Below are 17,031 nucleotides of genomic sequence, written 5' to 3' on the forward strand. Positions count from 1 at the left end.
TGGCTTGCTGAGCCTCGAACAAAGAAGAGCTGTTGAACACTTCCTGTGGTTCCTCTAAATTCCTGAAAGTTTCGTATAAACAGACAGCAGGTCATCCGTTGGAAGTGCCAGGTCAGACTCCTCTGACGGACCTTTTTAGGTCATAGACCGTGTCACCACACAGTGGGAAAATGCCAGGGACCTTTTCCTGTAACAGCTCTGTCTCCCTGACCTTGTTCGGTCTCTCTAAGACCACTGGAGAAGCTACCACCTTTGCCCCCGCCACGTCATTACCCAGGAGCAGGTCGATCCCATTCACAGGTAAACTAGTGACAACCCCCTACGGTTACTGGTCCTGAAATAAGGTAGCACTCCAGGTGCATCCGATATAAAGATACGGGCATATACCTTTCCCTGATACCGTTTACTCATACTTTAGCATTCATTGCACTCTCTGGGGAAATGATCATGCCTTTTCCCAGCAGAAGGAATTGGGCGATCCCTGTATCCCAAAGTATGAATATGGGCTTACTCGCCTCACTCGAGGAGTATGGGATCACTTCTCCTCTGGACACAAAGGATTTTAAGTTTTCCCGCGCTCTCAGCGGTATGTTTACAGGGTTTTACTGCCACAGTTAAAGCCACAGCCTGGTCTGCTGTGCTTTCCATCAGGGACCCTTTTCCTGCACTGGTCTGGTGTACTCTGACTAATCCTATGAGTTTTCCCAGTAATTTCCAGCAGTCAGCTCGAAGGTGACCTGCCTTATTACAATGGAAACATTCAGGCTTTCAGGCATCACTCCTGTTCTCAACACCTTCCTTTTTGGCTTGAGGAGGGCCCCCATCTCGCCCATGGCTGTTCATCCTCATATCACCCTCCCACCTTCTATGCTTTTCAGGTTTTTGGAGGTGACTAGGGAAGGGTTTCCCTTGGGGCAAGGGCTTATGAATAAGTGTATAATAATCAGCCAGGATTTCTGCCTGACTGGCTCATGGAAGCTTTTGTTCCTCTACATGGTTTCCTATGGAAAGGGGAATTTTTGAATTCCTCGAGGAGGATCACCTCTCTGAGGTTTTCAGAATGAGACTATCTTAAGTGTCCATATCCATCAGTCAAAAACAAGTTGCTTAACCCTTTCGAACTCGATGTAAGTTTGTTCTGTCGGCCTTTGGAAAGTTCGGAACTTTTGACGATATGCCTCCAGTACTAGCTCGTATGCACTCACGATAGCATTTTTAGTCATCGCATAATTAGAATTAGAATATTACAGCGCAGTACAGGCCCTTCGGCCCTCGATGTTGCGCCGATCTGATAAACTCTCATCAGATAACAGTAAATGAACCTCATGGGCTTTTCCTGTTAGTTTACTCTGCAGTAACAGTATCCAGCTGTCTACTGGCCACTTCAACTATTTTCCAAGCTTTTAAAACAGATGAAAAATGCTTCCACATCCCCCTTGTTCAACTTTGCTATCAACTGGGAGAACTTTAAGAGTTCAGCACTCGGTCCTGAGCTAGGAGCCTTGAGCTGGGGTCATTCCCCTCACTACCGGTGCTTTCCCTGGGTGCATTGATACTTCCTCTACTTAATTCGAGCTGCCTTAACTCCCTTTGAAAAGCGCTTTCTTTTTCCCTTTCCTGAGACTCTCTTCTTTGTCTCTCTGGAAAGCTCTTTCTTTCTCCTTTTATTTTCACTTTCCTGGGATTCTCTCCACTCTTTCTCCTTCTGGAATTCTAATTCTAGTCTCCTCTGTTCTAGTTCTATCTTAGCTAATGTTACTCTGTCTGTTTCCGACTCTAAGCCTGTCTCTGGCTTTCAGTGTCAATTTTAAGATGGTTGGCCACAAGTTTCCCAAGCTTTTCGATGGATATTTATCTCTACGTGCTTAGTTATACGCCTTAACTCTTCAATGGATACAGCTTTTAAACTGGCCCAAGTTACTTTCTTCTGTTCTAGGAAGGTACTGGCCTCAAATGTGGATATTTTAGTACTCTAGCGCTGAAAACCACAAGAAAACCTGTCTGAAGTTTTAAAATTATTGCTAAGGATCAATTTGGTTTCCCGCTTCCAATTTGACGTTTTGTCTTTGGGATTGATCCCAGACGTGAGCCCCCAAATTTCTGTTACGGTCAGGTGAGAAGGGGTTGAAGGGCTTCCCTCTTTTTCCTCTCCCTGTTTGACCACAACAGGTTTAATTTTTGTTTAAAGTGGATGTACTGGCTAATTCAGTAGCTGTTTGATAACTTATCTGCTATGATCATAATAAGAACCAATAAAACAGATTTTCTTGAGTTTAACAAAGAGGTTAACTTTATTGTACTTAAACAAAATGAATTAAAATAATAAAGTACGTGCCAACTTTTACACACACGCATACACACTAGAGGTTCACACACATGAATAGCATACAGAGTGAGGAAGGGTAGATTGGTCGAGTTAGAGTCCATAGAAAAAGGGGTATACAGTCTGTGGAATTTGGTGATTCGGCTGGCTTCTAGCTGAATTCGGTCATCCTGAGGCTTTTAGTTTGAAGACATAGATGACTGATTCGATAAGTCTTTCCTTCAATGGGGTGTTACAACCAGGTGAGAAAGGTGCCTCAGGGTCTCTTTCAGACTTCACCTGGTCTTACTGTAACAGGGTTTAATTTTTAAACCCACTGTGTTTTGAGCTCCCCCTTGGTGAATCCTTGTTCACCACTTTCCAATTATAAGGCAAAGAAATGAGTACAAACAGACTTTCTTAGGTTTAAAGAAGAGAAGTAAAATTTATTAAAACTTAAACTCTAATTCGGTTAATATCTACGGATACACGCCGCACCCCAGGCTAACATGCATATGCAATAAGCACATTCAGAGACGGAAAAGAGCAGAAGAAATAATTGAGAGGTTTGAGGCAATATCAGAAGAGTTTCTCGTTACCGTGCTTCGAGCTCACTGTAGTTCTCTTGTAGGTAGTCTTGCTTTTCATTGGGGCCCAGTATTCTTCTTAAACCTTGTTCACTGTAGGAGACTTTTCTCTCTTGGCATTCACGTGTTTTCAATGGGTCTTCAGTTCCGTGAGAGAAAGCAGACAGGAGAGAGGTCTTTTCCAGTCCAGGAGCAAACAGCTTTCTGAGTTTCAAACCCTCTGTGGGAAGTTCAAATTCTGTTAGTCGTGTGACTAAACTGGTCTGACCACGTCTTCTGTGTATTGGGTGAGGGGGGGGGGGATGGGGGGTTGCGAGGAACAGGGACTGATTCCTTTGTTCCAACATTATCTGCTAGTATGCAAAAAAAGTCTTTCTGGTGAGGGGCCTGGCAATTCCTTGTGATAGGCCTTCTTTACTTCCCAGCAACAATTTTAAATTTTAATGTCCAGGTGGCTAAATATATGTGCCTCATTCTTGGCAGGTGGGGGCCTGCATGACGGGGGTTTCTAATTGTAGCCGGAGTATGCAAAGGTGGTCAGTCAACAGGCGGTGTTCGAAGCTTGCAAGCTGGAATGGGGAGGGAGAGAGAGAGAGATCCCCCACTTGGGTCTGCACGTGTCAGAGTCCAGATGCTTCTCCTTGCTGCTGCAGAGAAACACCAGCTTAAAACCACGGAGGGGGGGACTTGTCAAAGAACAAAGAAAATTACAGCACAGGAACAGGCCCTTCGGCCCTCCAAGCCTACGCCGATCCAAATCCTCTATTGTCATATGACAGTCACCCAGTGATTCAAGCATGGTAGTTAGCAGTGTATTTCTTCTTGCTAAAAACAGGTAGTTCCCTTAAATATCCTGGGTCTTGGTTCTTGCTGGGATGAGCAGACATTTTGTCTCCACCTCACAGGCCTTGCAATGCAGGATACACTATTGCACATTAGGTGGCCATCTTAAGCTGCCAGTAAAGTCATCTTTTATCTGTTCCTTTTTAAAATTTCTTTAAAAAATATATAAATTCAGATCTCCAGTCAGTAGATTAAAGAAAATTATCATTCAACAAAGCACGTTGGTGTGACAGTAAGGAGACCAAAACTGCACACAATGCTCCGGGTGCGGTATCACCAAGGCTCTATACAACTTCAGTAAGACATCTTTACTCCTATGCTCAAATTCTCTTGTAATGAAGGCCAACATACTATTTTCCTTCTTAATTGCTTGCTGTTCTTCATTCTCACTAGTCCCTTGGTTCTCCAGTATTCCTGGGAGGTTTTTTTGTATCTTGATCTGTGAAGACAGACACAAAGTATTTGTTTAGTTTCTCTGCCATTTCCTTATTCCCCATTATAAATTCCCCTGACTCTCTGTAATGGGCCCACACTTGGCTTTGCTAATCTCTTCCTTTTTACATACCTATCGAAGCTTTTACAGTCCATATTTATGTTTCTCTCCAGTTTAGTTTTATATTCTATTTTCTCTTTCTTTATCAGTTGGTCCTCCTTTGCTGAATTCTAAAATGCTTCCAATCCTCAGGCTTACTACTTTTTCTTTGGCAACTTAAGCCTCTTCCTTTGATCTAATAAAATCTTTAACTGCTCTTGTTATCCATGGTTGGATCATCTTTCCTGCTGTAGATGCTGGGTAGATGTTTCTCCTGGCTAGGGAATTTAGAACATGGGATCACAGTTTCAGAATAAGGGGTCGGCCATTTAGGACTGAGATGAGGAGAAATTTCTTCACTCTGAGGGCAGTGAATTGTTGGAGAGCTGTGGATGCTCAGTCGTTGAGCATATTCAAGACAGAGGTTGTTAGATTTTTGGGTACTAAGGGAATTAAGGTATATGGGCATAGTGTGGGAAGGTGGAGTTGAGCTCCATCAGCCCTGATCTTGTTGAATGGTGGAGCAGGCTTGAGGGACCAAATGGCCTACTCCAGCTCCTATTTCTTATGTTTTGGGTCTGTGAGTTTTCTCCCCCATTGTCCTGGGCTGCAATGGTTGATGCCCACATCTCCCAACATGGTCCAATAACCTCCTATCCATTGCCCCATCATTTGCCCTAACTTAAAATGGCGGCCCTGGCTTCACCCTGTGACGTTTCAGCAACAGAGGCTTCCTATTGGCCGAGCATCCATTCAGGGGGCTTTCAGCTATTTAGGAGTCTGATTTAAAATCAAGAAGTTTGATTCTTTTCAAAAAAAATCACAAAGATCATGATCAGTGAGATTTTTTTCCCTTGCAGAGCAATTTTAACGACAGGAGCCGCCAGTTGGCGATACGGAGAACCAAAAGAATTGGAGAGTGGTCAAGGCCTCCATTTTCTTTCCAGGCATTTAGTCGCCCGCGGAAGGGGAGCGCAAAAAAAGTCAGGCGGGCGGGCGGAAAATAAAAACAGCGGGAGCGGGCGGCGGCACCCGGAGCCCGGGAGGGTGAGTACTGGCTCGGGGGCCGCAACCGCAGAGCGGCGGTCCGAGGGAGGCCGCGGGTCAGAGCCCACTCAGAGGGAAGCGGGCGGGCCCCGTAGGCCGCCAAGGGAGAAGAGCCCCTCTGCCCTCACCCCCCCTCCCTCATCCCACCCTCACCCCATCCACACCCCCACTCCCACCTCCTTCCCACTCCCATCCTCCAACCCCTTCCTCTCCCACACTCACAGTCCCTCTCCCACACCCCATCCCCCTCCCATCCTCCAACCCCCTCCCCCACTCCCTCACTCGCCCCTCCCCCTCCGTCCTCCCCACACCCACTCACCCTCCCACCTCCTCATCCTCCCACCTCCTCATCCTCCCCCCCCTCCCTCACTCCCACTCCCCATCCCCTATCATCCTCCAACCCCTCCTCCTCAGTCCTCCCCTCACCCTCCCATCTCCTCCTCCCTCTCCCACCAAACCTCGCCCTCCCCCCTCCTCATCCCCACCCTCACCCCACACCACTTTCAACCCTGCCACTCAATTTCAACCCCTCCCCTCTCACCCTTTCCCACCCCCTCCCTTCCCCCAACAACCCCATCGCCTCCCCCCCCCCTCACCTCTCACCTCCTCTCACTCAGCCCTCACCTTGCCCTGCTCCATCCCTCACTCCCTCCCTCTCCTTCACCCTACCTGTGCCCCAGTCCTGCCTCATCACCCAACATTGCCCCCATTCCTCCTGACTTTGCCCCTTTGGGCCCCCTTCTCTCACTTACCCCTGTCATCGTCCTCTCTTGCCCAGTTGTTGCTCTCTCCTTCCTGCCACTCTTGCCGCTTCACTTTCATCCTGCTGTATTTAACTTCCTGTATTTGCAAAGTCAGCAGTCCCATAAAAAATTAGCACAGAAATAACTAGTTTTACAGCATTTGCTATCATATGTTTTTAAGTTTTATATATGCAAACCTCTGCTGAGAAATGTTTATGTCATGTGGCAGTAGTTTCCTAAAGCAGAGATACTGGAGTAGAAATTCATCTTGGCCATTAGCAAAAAACCAGTGGCATTGCTTTGGCCACCTGCTATAACTTCCTTCGGGCAATAACTGGGCAGGGTCAGGATGAAATGGAGGGCGCACATGGGGCAAGAACAGGGCAGGACTGGGAGAGAGAGGGAGCAAGGACAGCTTGAGAGAAAGAGGCACAACAGGGCAAGAACAAGTCGAGATGGGTATCCAGTAGGGCAAGAGAGAAAGGGGGCAAGGTTAGCGCAAGAGAAGGAACAAAAACTAGGCAAGAACAGTATGAGATGGGGGAGGGCAGGACAAGACAAAAGGGGGAAACAAGAACACTGATTTGGACTCAACTGGAGTATTGTATCCAATTCTGGGCAACATATTTTCGGAAGAATGTGAAGATGTTAGAGAGGGTGTAGAAAAGATTTATTAGAATGGTTCCAGGGATGAGGGAGTTCAGTTAGATGGATAGATTGGAGAAGCTGGGGCTGTTCTCCTTTGAGAAGAGAAGGTTGAGAGGAGATTTGATCGAGGTGTTCAAAATCATGAAGGGTCTGGACAGAGTAGATAGGGAGAAACTGTTCCCGTTGGCAGAAGGGTTGAGAACCAGAGGACAACCAAAGGTGGCATGAGGAAAATCTTTTTTGTGCAGCGAGTGGTTAGGATCTGGAATACACTGACTGAGAGTGTGATGGAGACAAATTCAGTCATGGCTTTCAAAAGGGAATTGGATAAGCACAGAAGGGGAAACATTTGCAGGGCTATGGGAAGGGGCTAGAATGCTCTTACATGGGCTCGATGGACTGAATGGCCTCCCTCTGTGCTGTGATCCTATAATCTTTGAATAACTATCCAATTGGTCCCACTCCCTCTGCCCTTTACCCATCGCCCTGAAAATGTTTCCCCTTTTGGAAGTTATTATTGAACCTACTTCCACTGCTCTTTCAGGCAGCATATTCCAGATCACAACAACTCGCTGTGTAAAAACAAAAAATTCCCCCTATCTCCCCTCTGATTCTTTTGCCAATTATCTTAAATCTGTGCCTGTTGTTACTGACCCTCCTGCACGTGGATGTGAAAACAGTTTCTCCTTATTTACATCTTGAGATAGACCCTTTGTCTGTGTGTTGACAGATCTCAGTTTCAAGGAGGAAAGGTTAGCGGCCAAAACAGCTGGAGGCAACAGGGGCGAAAGGGGTCCAGGCCCAGATGGAGGAACAGGGAGGAGGCGAGGTGGTCAATGGCGGCATCTACACGGAATTCGCTCCTGAGCAGGATTACGCACTCCACGGCATCATTGAGCTGCGGAGCGGACCGCATGGTCTCCAAAGCGATGGGTGTTTCGGGGTGGACGTGGCACACCTCATAGCGGAGGATGGACGGAGTGCCGATCCTCAGGAGGAGTTTGGCTGCAAGGACACGCGCCAAGCTGTGACCCTGGAGGTGACAGTGGCGTCCACACAGGAGCTGTTGGAGAGCAGCCGGGAGGGCGATGGGAAGAACTTCGTGCAAACTGTCCAGCAGGACGAGAAGATGGAGGCAGCTAAACACCCACCAGGTACCTTAACATTGTCTCTTGTTTGTGCTGTGGTGCAACAGTGCCTTGAGTACAGTCAGGATATTACTACTGCTACTTCGGTTGTGGGGAAGCTATAATTCAGGACCAAATTAATAGTCACATGGACAAATGTGGATTAATTGAGGAAAGCCAGGTTTGTTCAGGGAAAATCATGTTTAACTAACTTGCTGGAGTTTTTTGAAGAAGTAACCAAGAGGGTTGATGAGGGCAATGCTGTTGATGTGGTGTACATGGACTTTCAAAAGGGGTTTGATACAGTGCCACACAACAGACTTGTGAGCAAAGTTATAGCTCATGGAATAAAAGGGACAGTAGCAACATGAATACAGAATGGGCTGAGTCACAGAGTATTGGTTAATGGATGTTTTTCGGGCTGGAGAAAGATTTGCAGTGGAGATCCCCAGGTATCAGTGTTGGGACCCTTGCTGTTCCTGATATATATTAATGACCTAGGCCTTGTTGTACAGGGAACCATTTCAAAATTTGTGGATGATATGAAACTTGGAACAACTGTGAACTGTGAGGAGGATAGTGTAGAACTTCAAAAGGACATAAACAAGCTGGTGAAATGGGCAGACAAGTGGCAGATGAAATTCAATGCAAAGAAATGTGAAGTGATTCATTTTGGTAGGAAGAACATGGAGAGACAATATAAAATAAAGGGTACAATTCTAAAGGAGGTGCAAGAACAGAGGAACCTGGGGGTATGATTGCATAAGTCATTGATGGTGGCAGGACAGGTTGAGAGCGTGGTTAATAAAGCATACAGTATCCTAGGCTTTATTAATAGGGGCATAAGAGTACAAGAGCAAGGAGGTTATGGTGAACTTATGTATAAGACCCTAGTTCGGCCTCAGCTGGAGTATTGCGTCCACTTCTTCATGCATCGAGTGCTTAAGGTCTGGAATGCATTGCCTGAGAATCTGGTCGAGGCAGGTTCAATTGAAGCATTCAAAGGGGAATTAGAGTCATAGAGTTATACAGCACAGAAACAGGCCCTTCGGCCCATCGTGTCTGTGCCGGCCATCAAGCACCTAGCTATTTCTACTCCCATTTTCCAGTACTTGGCCCGTAGCCTTGTTTGCTATGGCATTTGAAGTGCTTATCTAAATACTTCTTAAATGTCATGAGGGTTCCTGCCTCACCCACCTCTTCAGGCAGTGTGTTCCAGATTCCAACCACCCTCTGAATGAATTTTTTTTTCCTCAAATCCCCTCTAAACCTCCTGCCCCTTACCTTAAATCTATGCCCCCTGGTTATTGACCTCTCCACTAAGGGAAAAAGTTTCTTCCTATCTAACCTATCAATGCCCCTCATGGACTGTTATCTGAAAAGGAGAATGTGCAGGATTACGGGGAGAAGGCGGGGGAATGGCATTAGGTGAATTGCTCATTCAGAGAGCCAGTGCAGACACGATGGGCTGAATGGCCTATTGCACTGCAACGATTCTATGATACTTATGTATGTTGGGAAAAGCTTATTCCAGGATGTCTAGATTGACGATCTATTCGATGGCCTCCTGAGATAGTGAGTGGAGAAATGAGGTGTCTCCTACAATAGATCTTGTTGGGCAGGTTGCTGTCATCTGTTCCATGATCTGAGATTCACGGCCTCAATTGCACTTCGGGCTGTCCCTCATCTTCGATTTATGGAGCGTTGTCCATGTCCTGTGTGGATTTGGCTGAGCACTGTCCGGTGTCTTCCAGTGAGGTTGAAGGCAGGGACCTCTGCTGTAGGGACAGTGCTGAGGTGTTGGTTTTTAAATGCTGCACACGTCCCATGATTTGCTCCATCTGGATAGTGGATTGATACCGGCCGTGTGAACGTTAGCTGCTCTTCCCCAGAAAGGCCAGCATGATTTTAAGTGCTTTTTGGTGGGTTTTTCAAGTTTTGTGAATGCTTGTGATCTTTTTTTTCCATCTTATGGAGTATGATGGTGTTGTTGTGAATGGCAGGTGCGGCAGTGTGGGACAGCACAGGGAGTCGCTCAATTGGCATGGACTTAAGGATCCCTGACACTGTCCTCATGGTGGTGTTTAGCTGCACGGCCACAATCTTTCTGTGGCGGCTGTAGGGCCATGAGGCAGGGGATGGTTTTGATAAAGGGGAATCATGTTTAACCAATTTATTGGAGTTCTTTGAAGGAGTAACAGGTGCTGTGGATAAAGGGGAGCCCTTTGACATACTGTACTTGGATTTCCAGAAGGCATTTGACAAGGTGCCACATAAAAGGTTATTGCACAAAGTGTTGTTCATGGGCTAGGGGGTAACATATTAGCATGGATAGAAGATTGGCTGGCTGGAAGAAAACAGACAGTATGCATAAATGGGTCCTTTTCTGATTGGCAGGATGTGATGAGTGGAGTCCCGCTGGGGTCTGGGCTGGGGCCTCAACTTTATACAATTTATATCAGTGACTTAGATGAGGGGAGCGATGGCATGGTAGCTAAATTTGCAAATGACACAAAAATACATAGGAAATTATGTTGTGATGAGGACATAAGGATGTTGCAGACCAATATAGTTAAGTTGAGGGAGTGGGCAAAAATCTGGCAGATGGAGTATAATGTGGGAAAATGTGAAGTTGTTCACTTTGGCAGGAAGAATAAAAAAGCAGAGTATTTCTTAAACGGAGAACTACTGCAGAATTCCGAGGTGCAGAGGGATCTAGGTGTTCTAGTGCATGAGTCTCAAAAGGTTAGCATGCAAGTACAGCAAGTAGTAAAGAAGGCTAATGGAATGCTATCCTTTATTTCGAGAGGAATTGAAAATAAAAATAAAGATATTATGCATCAGTTATACAGGGCATTGGTGAGCCCACATCTCAAATACTGTGTGCAGTTTTTTTTTTAGATTTAGAGATATAGCACTGAAACAGGCCCTTCGGCTCACCGAGTCTGTGCCGACCATTAACCACCCATTTATACTAATTCTACACTAATCCCAAATTCCTACCACATCCTCACCTGTCCCTATATTCCCCTACCACCTACCTATATTAGTGGCAATTTTATAATGGCCAATTTACCTATCAACCTGCAAGTCTTTTGGCTGTGGGAGGAAACCCACGCAGAAACAGGGAGAAATTGCAAACTCCACCCAGGCAGTACCCAGAATTGAACCCGGGTCGCTGGAGCTGTGAGGCTGCGGTGCTAACCACTGCGCCACTGTGCCGCCCTCCTTATTTAAGGAAGGATGTAAATGCATTGGAGGCGGTTCAGAGGAGGTTTACTAGATTGATACCTGGAGTGAGCGGGTTGTCTTATGAGGAAAGGTTGGACAGACTGGGCTTGTTTTCACTGGAATTCAGAAGAGTGAGGGGAGACTTGATTGAAGTATATAAGATCCTGAACGGTCTTGAGAAGGTAAATGTAGAAAAGATGTTTCCTCTTGTGGGTGAGTCCAGAACTAGGGGTCACTGTTTTAAAATTAGGGGTCGCCCTTTTAGGGCAGAGGTGAGGAGAATTTTTTTTCTGCGGGTTGTGCGACTTTGGAATTCTCTGCCTCAGAAGGTGGTGGAGTCGGGGTCATTGAATATTTTTAAGGTGGAGGTAGATAGATTCTTGTTATGCAAGGGAATCAAAGGTTATCGGGGGTAGATGGGAGTGTGGAATTCAAGACAGAAACAAATCAGCCATGATCTTATGAAATGGCGGAGCAGGCACAATGGGCTGAATGGCCTACTTCTGCTCCTAATTCATATGATCGTAGCAGTATTCGGCAACAGAGTAGATTAGGACCACTGTTGAGGTGCCATTACTCTATTACTGTCATGTGTCCATGAAGAGCAAGTCTGAAGTAGCTACTATCTCGTGTAAGCAGAGGCTAGTAGCCAGGAATGTCTGAGCTACAGGTACATTTACCTTTATGTTGATGACCCCATTTTAAATCAGAGGATCACTGGAGGAATGCAGTGATCCAGTAGGGCTGGAGGAAAGTACAGAAATAGAGAAGGGCGAGGCCAGTGTTTCCTCCAATTTCTGTTTATTCTGCACAGCCAGCTTGTTGCACGATGCAGACTCTTTAAGATTGGCACTCAGATGCTCATACGCACATCTTAAAGGGGACATTGCTTGTCGGTGGCCTGTTTGTTTCCTGCATGTCACATTCCCGAATGCTACGTGGCTGCACACCTGTGCATCTTAGAGGGAACATTGGGCAAGGCCATGGCGGGATTGGAATACATGGGTGAAAGTTTTAAAATTGGCGCATTGCCAGATCAGGAGCCTGTATAGGTCAGAGAGTAAAAGGGTGATGGGTGAATGGGATGTGGTGTGAGTTAAGATACAGGACAGCAGAGTTTTGGATGAGCTGATGCTTACAGAGGGTGGAAGATGAGAGGTGGCCAGGAAAGCATTGGAATAGTTAAGCCTGGAGGTAACAAAAGCAAGAGTACAGTTTACCTGCACATCCCTGGGCTAGGAATAGGTCAGCCAGGGCCTTTGTTCCCCCAAAATATACTTTATTCATTAAATTTGTAAACGTACATTCCGTAACATATTACATCAAGTGCAATACAGATCAGTTTCTTTCAATACAGGACATGAGATGCCTCACTACACTTGCCTTTACAAGTTATATTTACAATGTACATTTACATTTCATGTTTGACATTCTCTGGTGCATACAGCCTGAGCAGTTTTACAGGGGTTCCAGCCCCTTGGTATACTGTGGCGGGTGACCCTTGCACAGTGGCCTTTCCCCATTGAGCCTTTGCAGCAGCTGCCCCAAGTTTTGGTGCGTCCCTCAGTATGTTATCCTGAATCTTGGAATGTGCCAGTCTGCAACATTCTGTCATTGACAGCTCTTTGCACTGGAAGACCAGCGGGTTGCGGGCAGACCAAGGTGCGTCTTTCACTGAGTTGATGGTCCTCCAGCAGCAGTTGATGTTTGTCTCAGTGTGCCTCCCTGAACAGCCTGTAGAGCACAGAGTCCTAGTTTATGGAGCTCCTCGGGATGAACCTTGACAAAAACCACTGTACCTCTTTCTACACCTGCTTTGCGAAGGCACATTCCAGTAGGAGGCGGGCAACTGTCTCTCCACCGCAGCCACCCCGTGGGCAACGTGCAGAGGTGGTGAGACTCCGAGCGCGCAGGAAGGATTTGACAGGGAGAGCCCTTCTCACCACCAGCCAAGCTACGGAAAGGATCAGCCAGGGTTTCTGCTCTCCGCAGCTCGACTCCTGCAAAATGCATGTGTGGAGGTGGGAAGAGGCTCCCCACCAACCCCCTCCATGATGAAACTGTGTTGACACTCAATGTTTAGGGTTGCACCTCTAGCCACTGTTCTATTCCAGAAAGCCAGTTGGTGAAGATGGTACTGGAGCCAATCTTTACCAGTCTAACGTTTATTAAGAGCGAAACATTACAAGCTGACACCTCTGACTCAACTGCACCAGTTTCAATAAGTGTCTCTTTATATGTGCTCAAGTGAAACTTCAATTTTTGCCGTCCACCTGCATATAATTAAACACAATTAATATGCAATTAACAGCTACATGTGTGAGGTCTGTGGAACCTATTATACAGCTGGAGCGATTGATCTGATGAGGTCATTCAGCCCCTCGAGCCTGTTCCGCCTATCAATTAGAGCATGGCTGATTTGTATCTTAATTCAATCTACCGGCCTTTGTTCCATATCCCTTAATCCGCTTACCAACAAAAATTATTAATCTCAGTTTTGAAATTTTCAATTGATCCATTCCCCCTTCCCCTCCCCCCACTCCCCCAGGCTGAACAGGTTTTTGGGGGAGAGAGTTCCAGGTTTCCCGGCCGTTGCGTGAAGAAGTGCTTCTTGACATCACCTGAAGAACCTATCTCTAATTTTAAGGTTGTGCTCCCTTTTTCTGGCCACCCCCTACCAGAAATAGATAGTTTTCTCTATCAACTCCTCTAATTATAAACATCTTAAAAGTGGCTAAAAGGCATAAAGGCACTGCACTTTAGGAAAGATAGAAATTTGATATTTTGTGTTAGAAGGATAGAACATTTACAGCAGAGAAGGAGGCCATTCAGCCCATCGTGTCTGTGACAGGCGAGGAAAAGCTAACCAGCCTAATCCCACTTTCCAGCTCTTATTCTGTAACGCTATAGGTTCTGGTATTTCAAGTGCATATCCAAGTATCTTTTAAGTTTTTCTTCCTCTATCACCCTTTCAGCAGTGAGTTCCAGACTTCTACCACCGTCCAATATTTCTCAACTCCCCTCTAATCCTTCTGCCAATTACTTTACATCAATGTCCTCTGGTTATTGACTTTTATGCTAAGGGAAATCAATCCTTCCCATCCATTCTATCTAGGCCCATCATAATTTTCTATACCTCAATTAAATATCCCACCAACCTCCTCTGTCCCAAAGAAAACAACCCCAGTCTATCCAAAAGGGAAGTAAGGCAGCCGCTCGAGGTGTGAATGGCAGAAACACAAACAGCTGACATACAAAAGCAAAAAAAAAGAGAGAAACGAGGGAAAAGGGAAAAACCATAACCAGCCAGTAAGTACATTACAGCCTTCTGAACTCGACATTGAGTTCAACAATTTCAGATTGTATCCCTTGCCCTCATTTTGTTTCCTTTTGTTTTTTTTTGCTTTCAGACAGCAGCTGTTCATGATTTTGCCATTTGCAGCTCCTCGAGACACGTCATTTCTTTACTTGTTCCATTATCAGTCCCTTTGGTCTTGCACCAACAACCCTTCAGTCATGTAATCTCTCCTACCTTCCACCCTATCACAGACTTCCCCTTTTGTTCTTTTTCCCACCCTCCCCCCTTTCACTTGCTTAAAGCTTGTTACATCTCGAACTTTGCCCAGTTCCGATGCAAGGTCACAGACCTGAAACATTAACTCTCTGTCTGTCTCCACAGATGCTGCCAGAGCTGCTTAGCATTTCTAGCATTTTCTGTTTTATCCCCATAGCTAAAATTCTCCATTCCAGGCAACATCCTCGTAAGTCTCCTCGGCACCCTGTCTCGTGCGATCACATCTTCCGATGTGAAGGCTTTAGAGAGGATGCAGAAAAAATTTGCGAAAATGGTTTCAGAGATGAGGGACTTGAGTTACATGGGGTTGCTGTTAGAGAAAAGAAGGTTTGAGAGGAGATATGATAGAGGTCTTCAATATCATGGTGGCTACAGACAGAGTAGATAGAGAGAAACTGTTCCCATTGGTGGAAAGGTTACGAACCAGAGGACACATTTAAAGTGTTTGGCAAAAGGTCCAAAGGTGACATGAGAAAACATTTTTTTATGCAGCGAGTGGCGAGGATCTGGAATGCACTGTCTGAGAGTGCAGTGGAGGCAGGTTCAATGAGTGTTTAGGATCTGGAATGCACTGTCTGAGAGTGTGGTGGAGGCAGGTTCAGTGAGTGTTTAGGATCTGGAATGCACTGTCTGAGAGTGTGGTGGAGGCAGGTTCAGTGAGTGTTTCGGATCTGGAATGCACTGTCTGAGAGTGTGGTGGAGGCAGGTTCAGTGAGTGTTTAGGATGTGGAATGCACTGTCTGAGAGTGTGGTGGAGGCAGGTTCAGTGAGTGTTTAGCATCTGGAATGCACTGTCTGAGAGTGTGGTGGAGGCAGGTTCAGTGTGTGTTTAGGATCTGCAATGCACTGTCTGAGAGTGCGGTGGAGGCAGGTTCAGTGAGTGTTTCGGATCTGGAATGCACTGTCTGAGAGTGTGGTGGAGGCAGGTTCAGTGAGTGTTTAGCATCTGGAATGCACTGTCTGAGAGTGCGGTGGAGGCAGGTTCAGTGAGTGTTTAGCATCTGCAATGCACTGTCTGAGAGTGTGGTGGAGGCAGGTTCAACCTTGGCTTTCAAAAGGGAATTGGATAAGCGTCTGAAAATAAAATATTTGCAGCATAACTGGGAAGGGGCAGGGGAGTGGGAATAGCTAAATTGCTCTTGCAGAGAGCTGACACTGACTCAACTAGCCGAATGGCCTCCTTTTGTGCTGTAACCATTCTATGAATGTATGATTTTAAAGCGGCGGTAGATAAATTGTTAATCTTCTATACTCAAGGGAATACAAACCTAGTCTCTGCAAACTGTCCTTATAATTTAGGAAGTCCTGGTATCATTTGGGTGCATCTTCACTGCACCCGTTCCTGAGGTGTGGTGCAGTTCCAGGCGGGAGGCTTCCAATTCATTTAGAAATCAGAGGAGCTCTGAGTTAAGTTGGTGTCCTTGCCACCAGAATGGGAGCCTACCATATGAACATACATATGAGCAGAAGTAGGCCATTTGGCCCCTCTAGCCTGCTCCACCTTTCAATAAGATTATGGCTGATCTGTTTGTCTTGAACCACATTCCCATCTACCCCGGATAATCTTTAATTCCCTTGCCTAACAACAATCTATCTACCCCCGCTTTAAAATTATTCAATATCCCCGCCTCCACTACCTTCTGAGGCAGAGAGTTCCAGAGTTGCACAATCCTCTGAGAGAAAACATTTCTCCTTATCTGTGTCCGAAAAGGGTGACCCTAATTTTAAAACAGTGACCCGTAGTTCTGGACTCCCCTACAAGAGGAAACATCCTTTCCACATGTCAAGACTGTTCAGGATTTTATATACTTCAATCAAGTCTCCCCTCATTCTTCTAAACTCCAGTGAAAACAAGCCCAGTCTGCCCAACCTTTCCTCATAAGACAACCCACTCATTCCAGGTATCAATCTAGTAAACCTCCTCTGAACCACCTCCAACGCATTCACATCCTTCCTTAAATAAGGAGACCAAAACTGCGCTCAGTATTCGGGATGTGGTCTCACCAATGCTCTGTATAACTGCAGCATAACATGCTTACTTTTATTTTCAATTCCTCTCGTAATAAAGGATAGCATTCCATTAGCCTTCTTTATGACTTGTTGAACCTGCATACTAACTTTTTGTGACTTATGCACGAGAACACCAAGATCCCTCTGCACCTTGGAGTTCTCCGTTTAAGTAATACTCTGTTTTTATTCTTCCTGCCAAAGTGAACAATTTCACATTTTCCCACGTTATACTCCATCTGCCAGATTTTTGCCCACTCCCTCAACCTATCTATATCAGTCTGCAAGCTCCTTATGTCCTCGTCACAACATACTTTCCTACCTATCTTTGTGTCATCAGCCTGATCAGTGTGCTGACCCAGGGAGGTCAGGAGACCAAAACTATACAGT

At 46.0% G+C, this 17,031-nt stretch overlaps 1 protein-coding gene across 1 annotated transcript in view; it reads left to right on the top strand.

Annotated features, from left to right (window-relative positions):
* Positions 1-5,027: 5,027 nt before the first annotated feature.
* The window catches only part of znf142 (zinc finger protein 142), a 76,777-nt gene continuing 64,773 nt past the window's right edge, over positions 5,028-17,031 (top strand). The window contains exons 1-2 of the mRNA XM_068034775.1: positions 5,028-5,311; positions 7,433-7,856. Of these exons, the coding sequence (XP_067890876.1) occupies positions 7,508-7,856 (349 nt within the window). The 5' untranslated portion in view covers positions 5,028-5,311; positions 7,433-7,507. The remainder of the gene's footprint in view (positions 5,312-7,432; positions 7,857-17,031) is intronic.

Source organism: Heterodontus francisci, chromosome 7, assembly GCF_036365525.1.
Source record: "Heterodontus francisci isolate sHetFra1 chromosome 7, sHetFra1.hap1, whole genome shotgun sequence".
NCBI classification, from domain to species: domain Eukaryota; kingdom Metazoa; phylum Chordata; class Chondrichthyes; order Heterodontiformes; family Heterodontidae; genus Heterodontus; species Heterodontus francisci.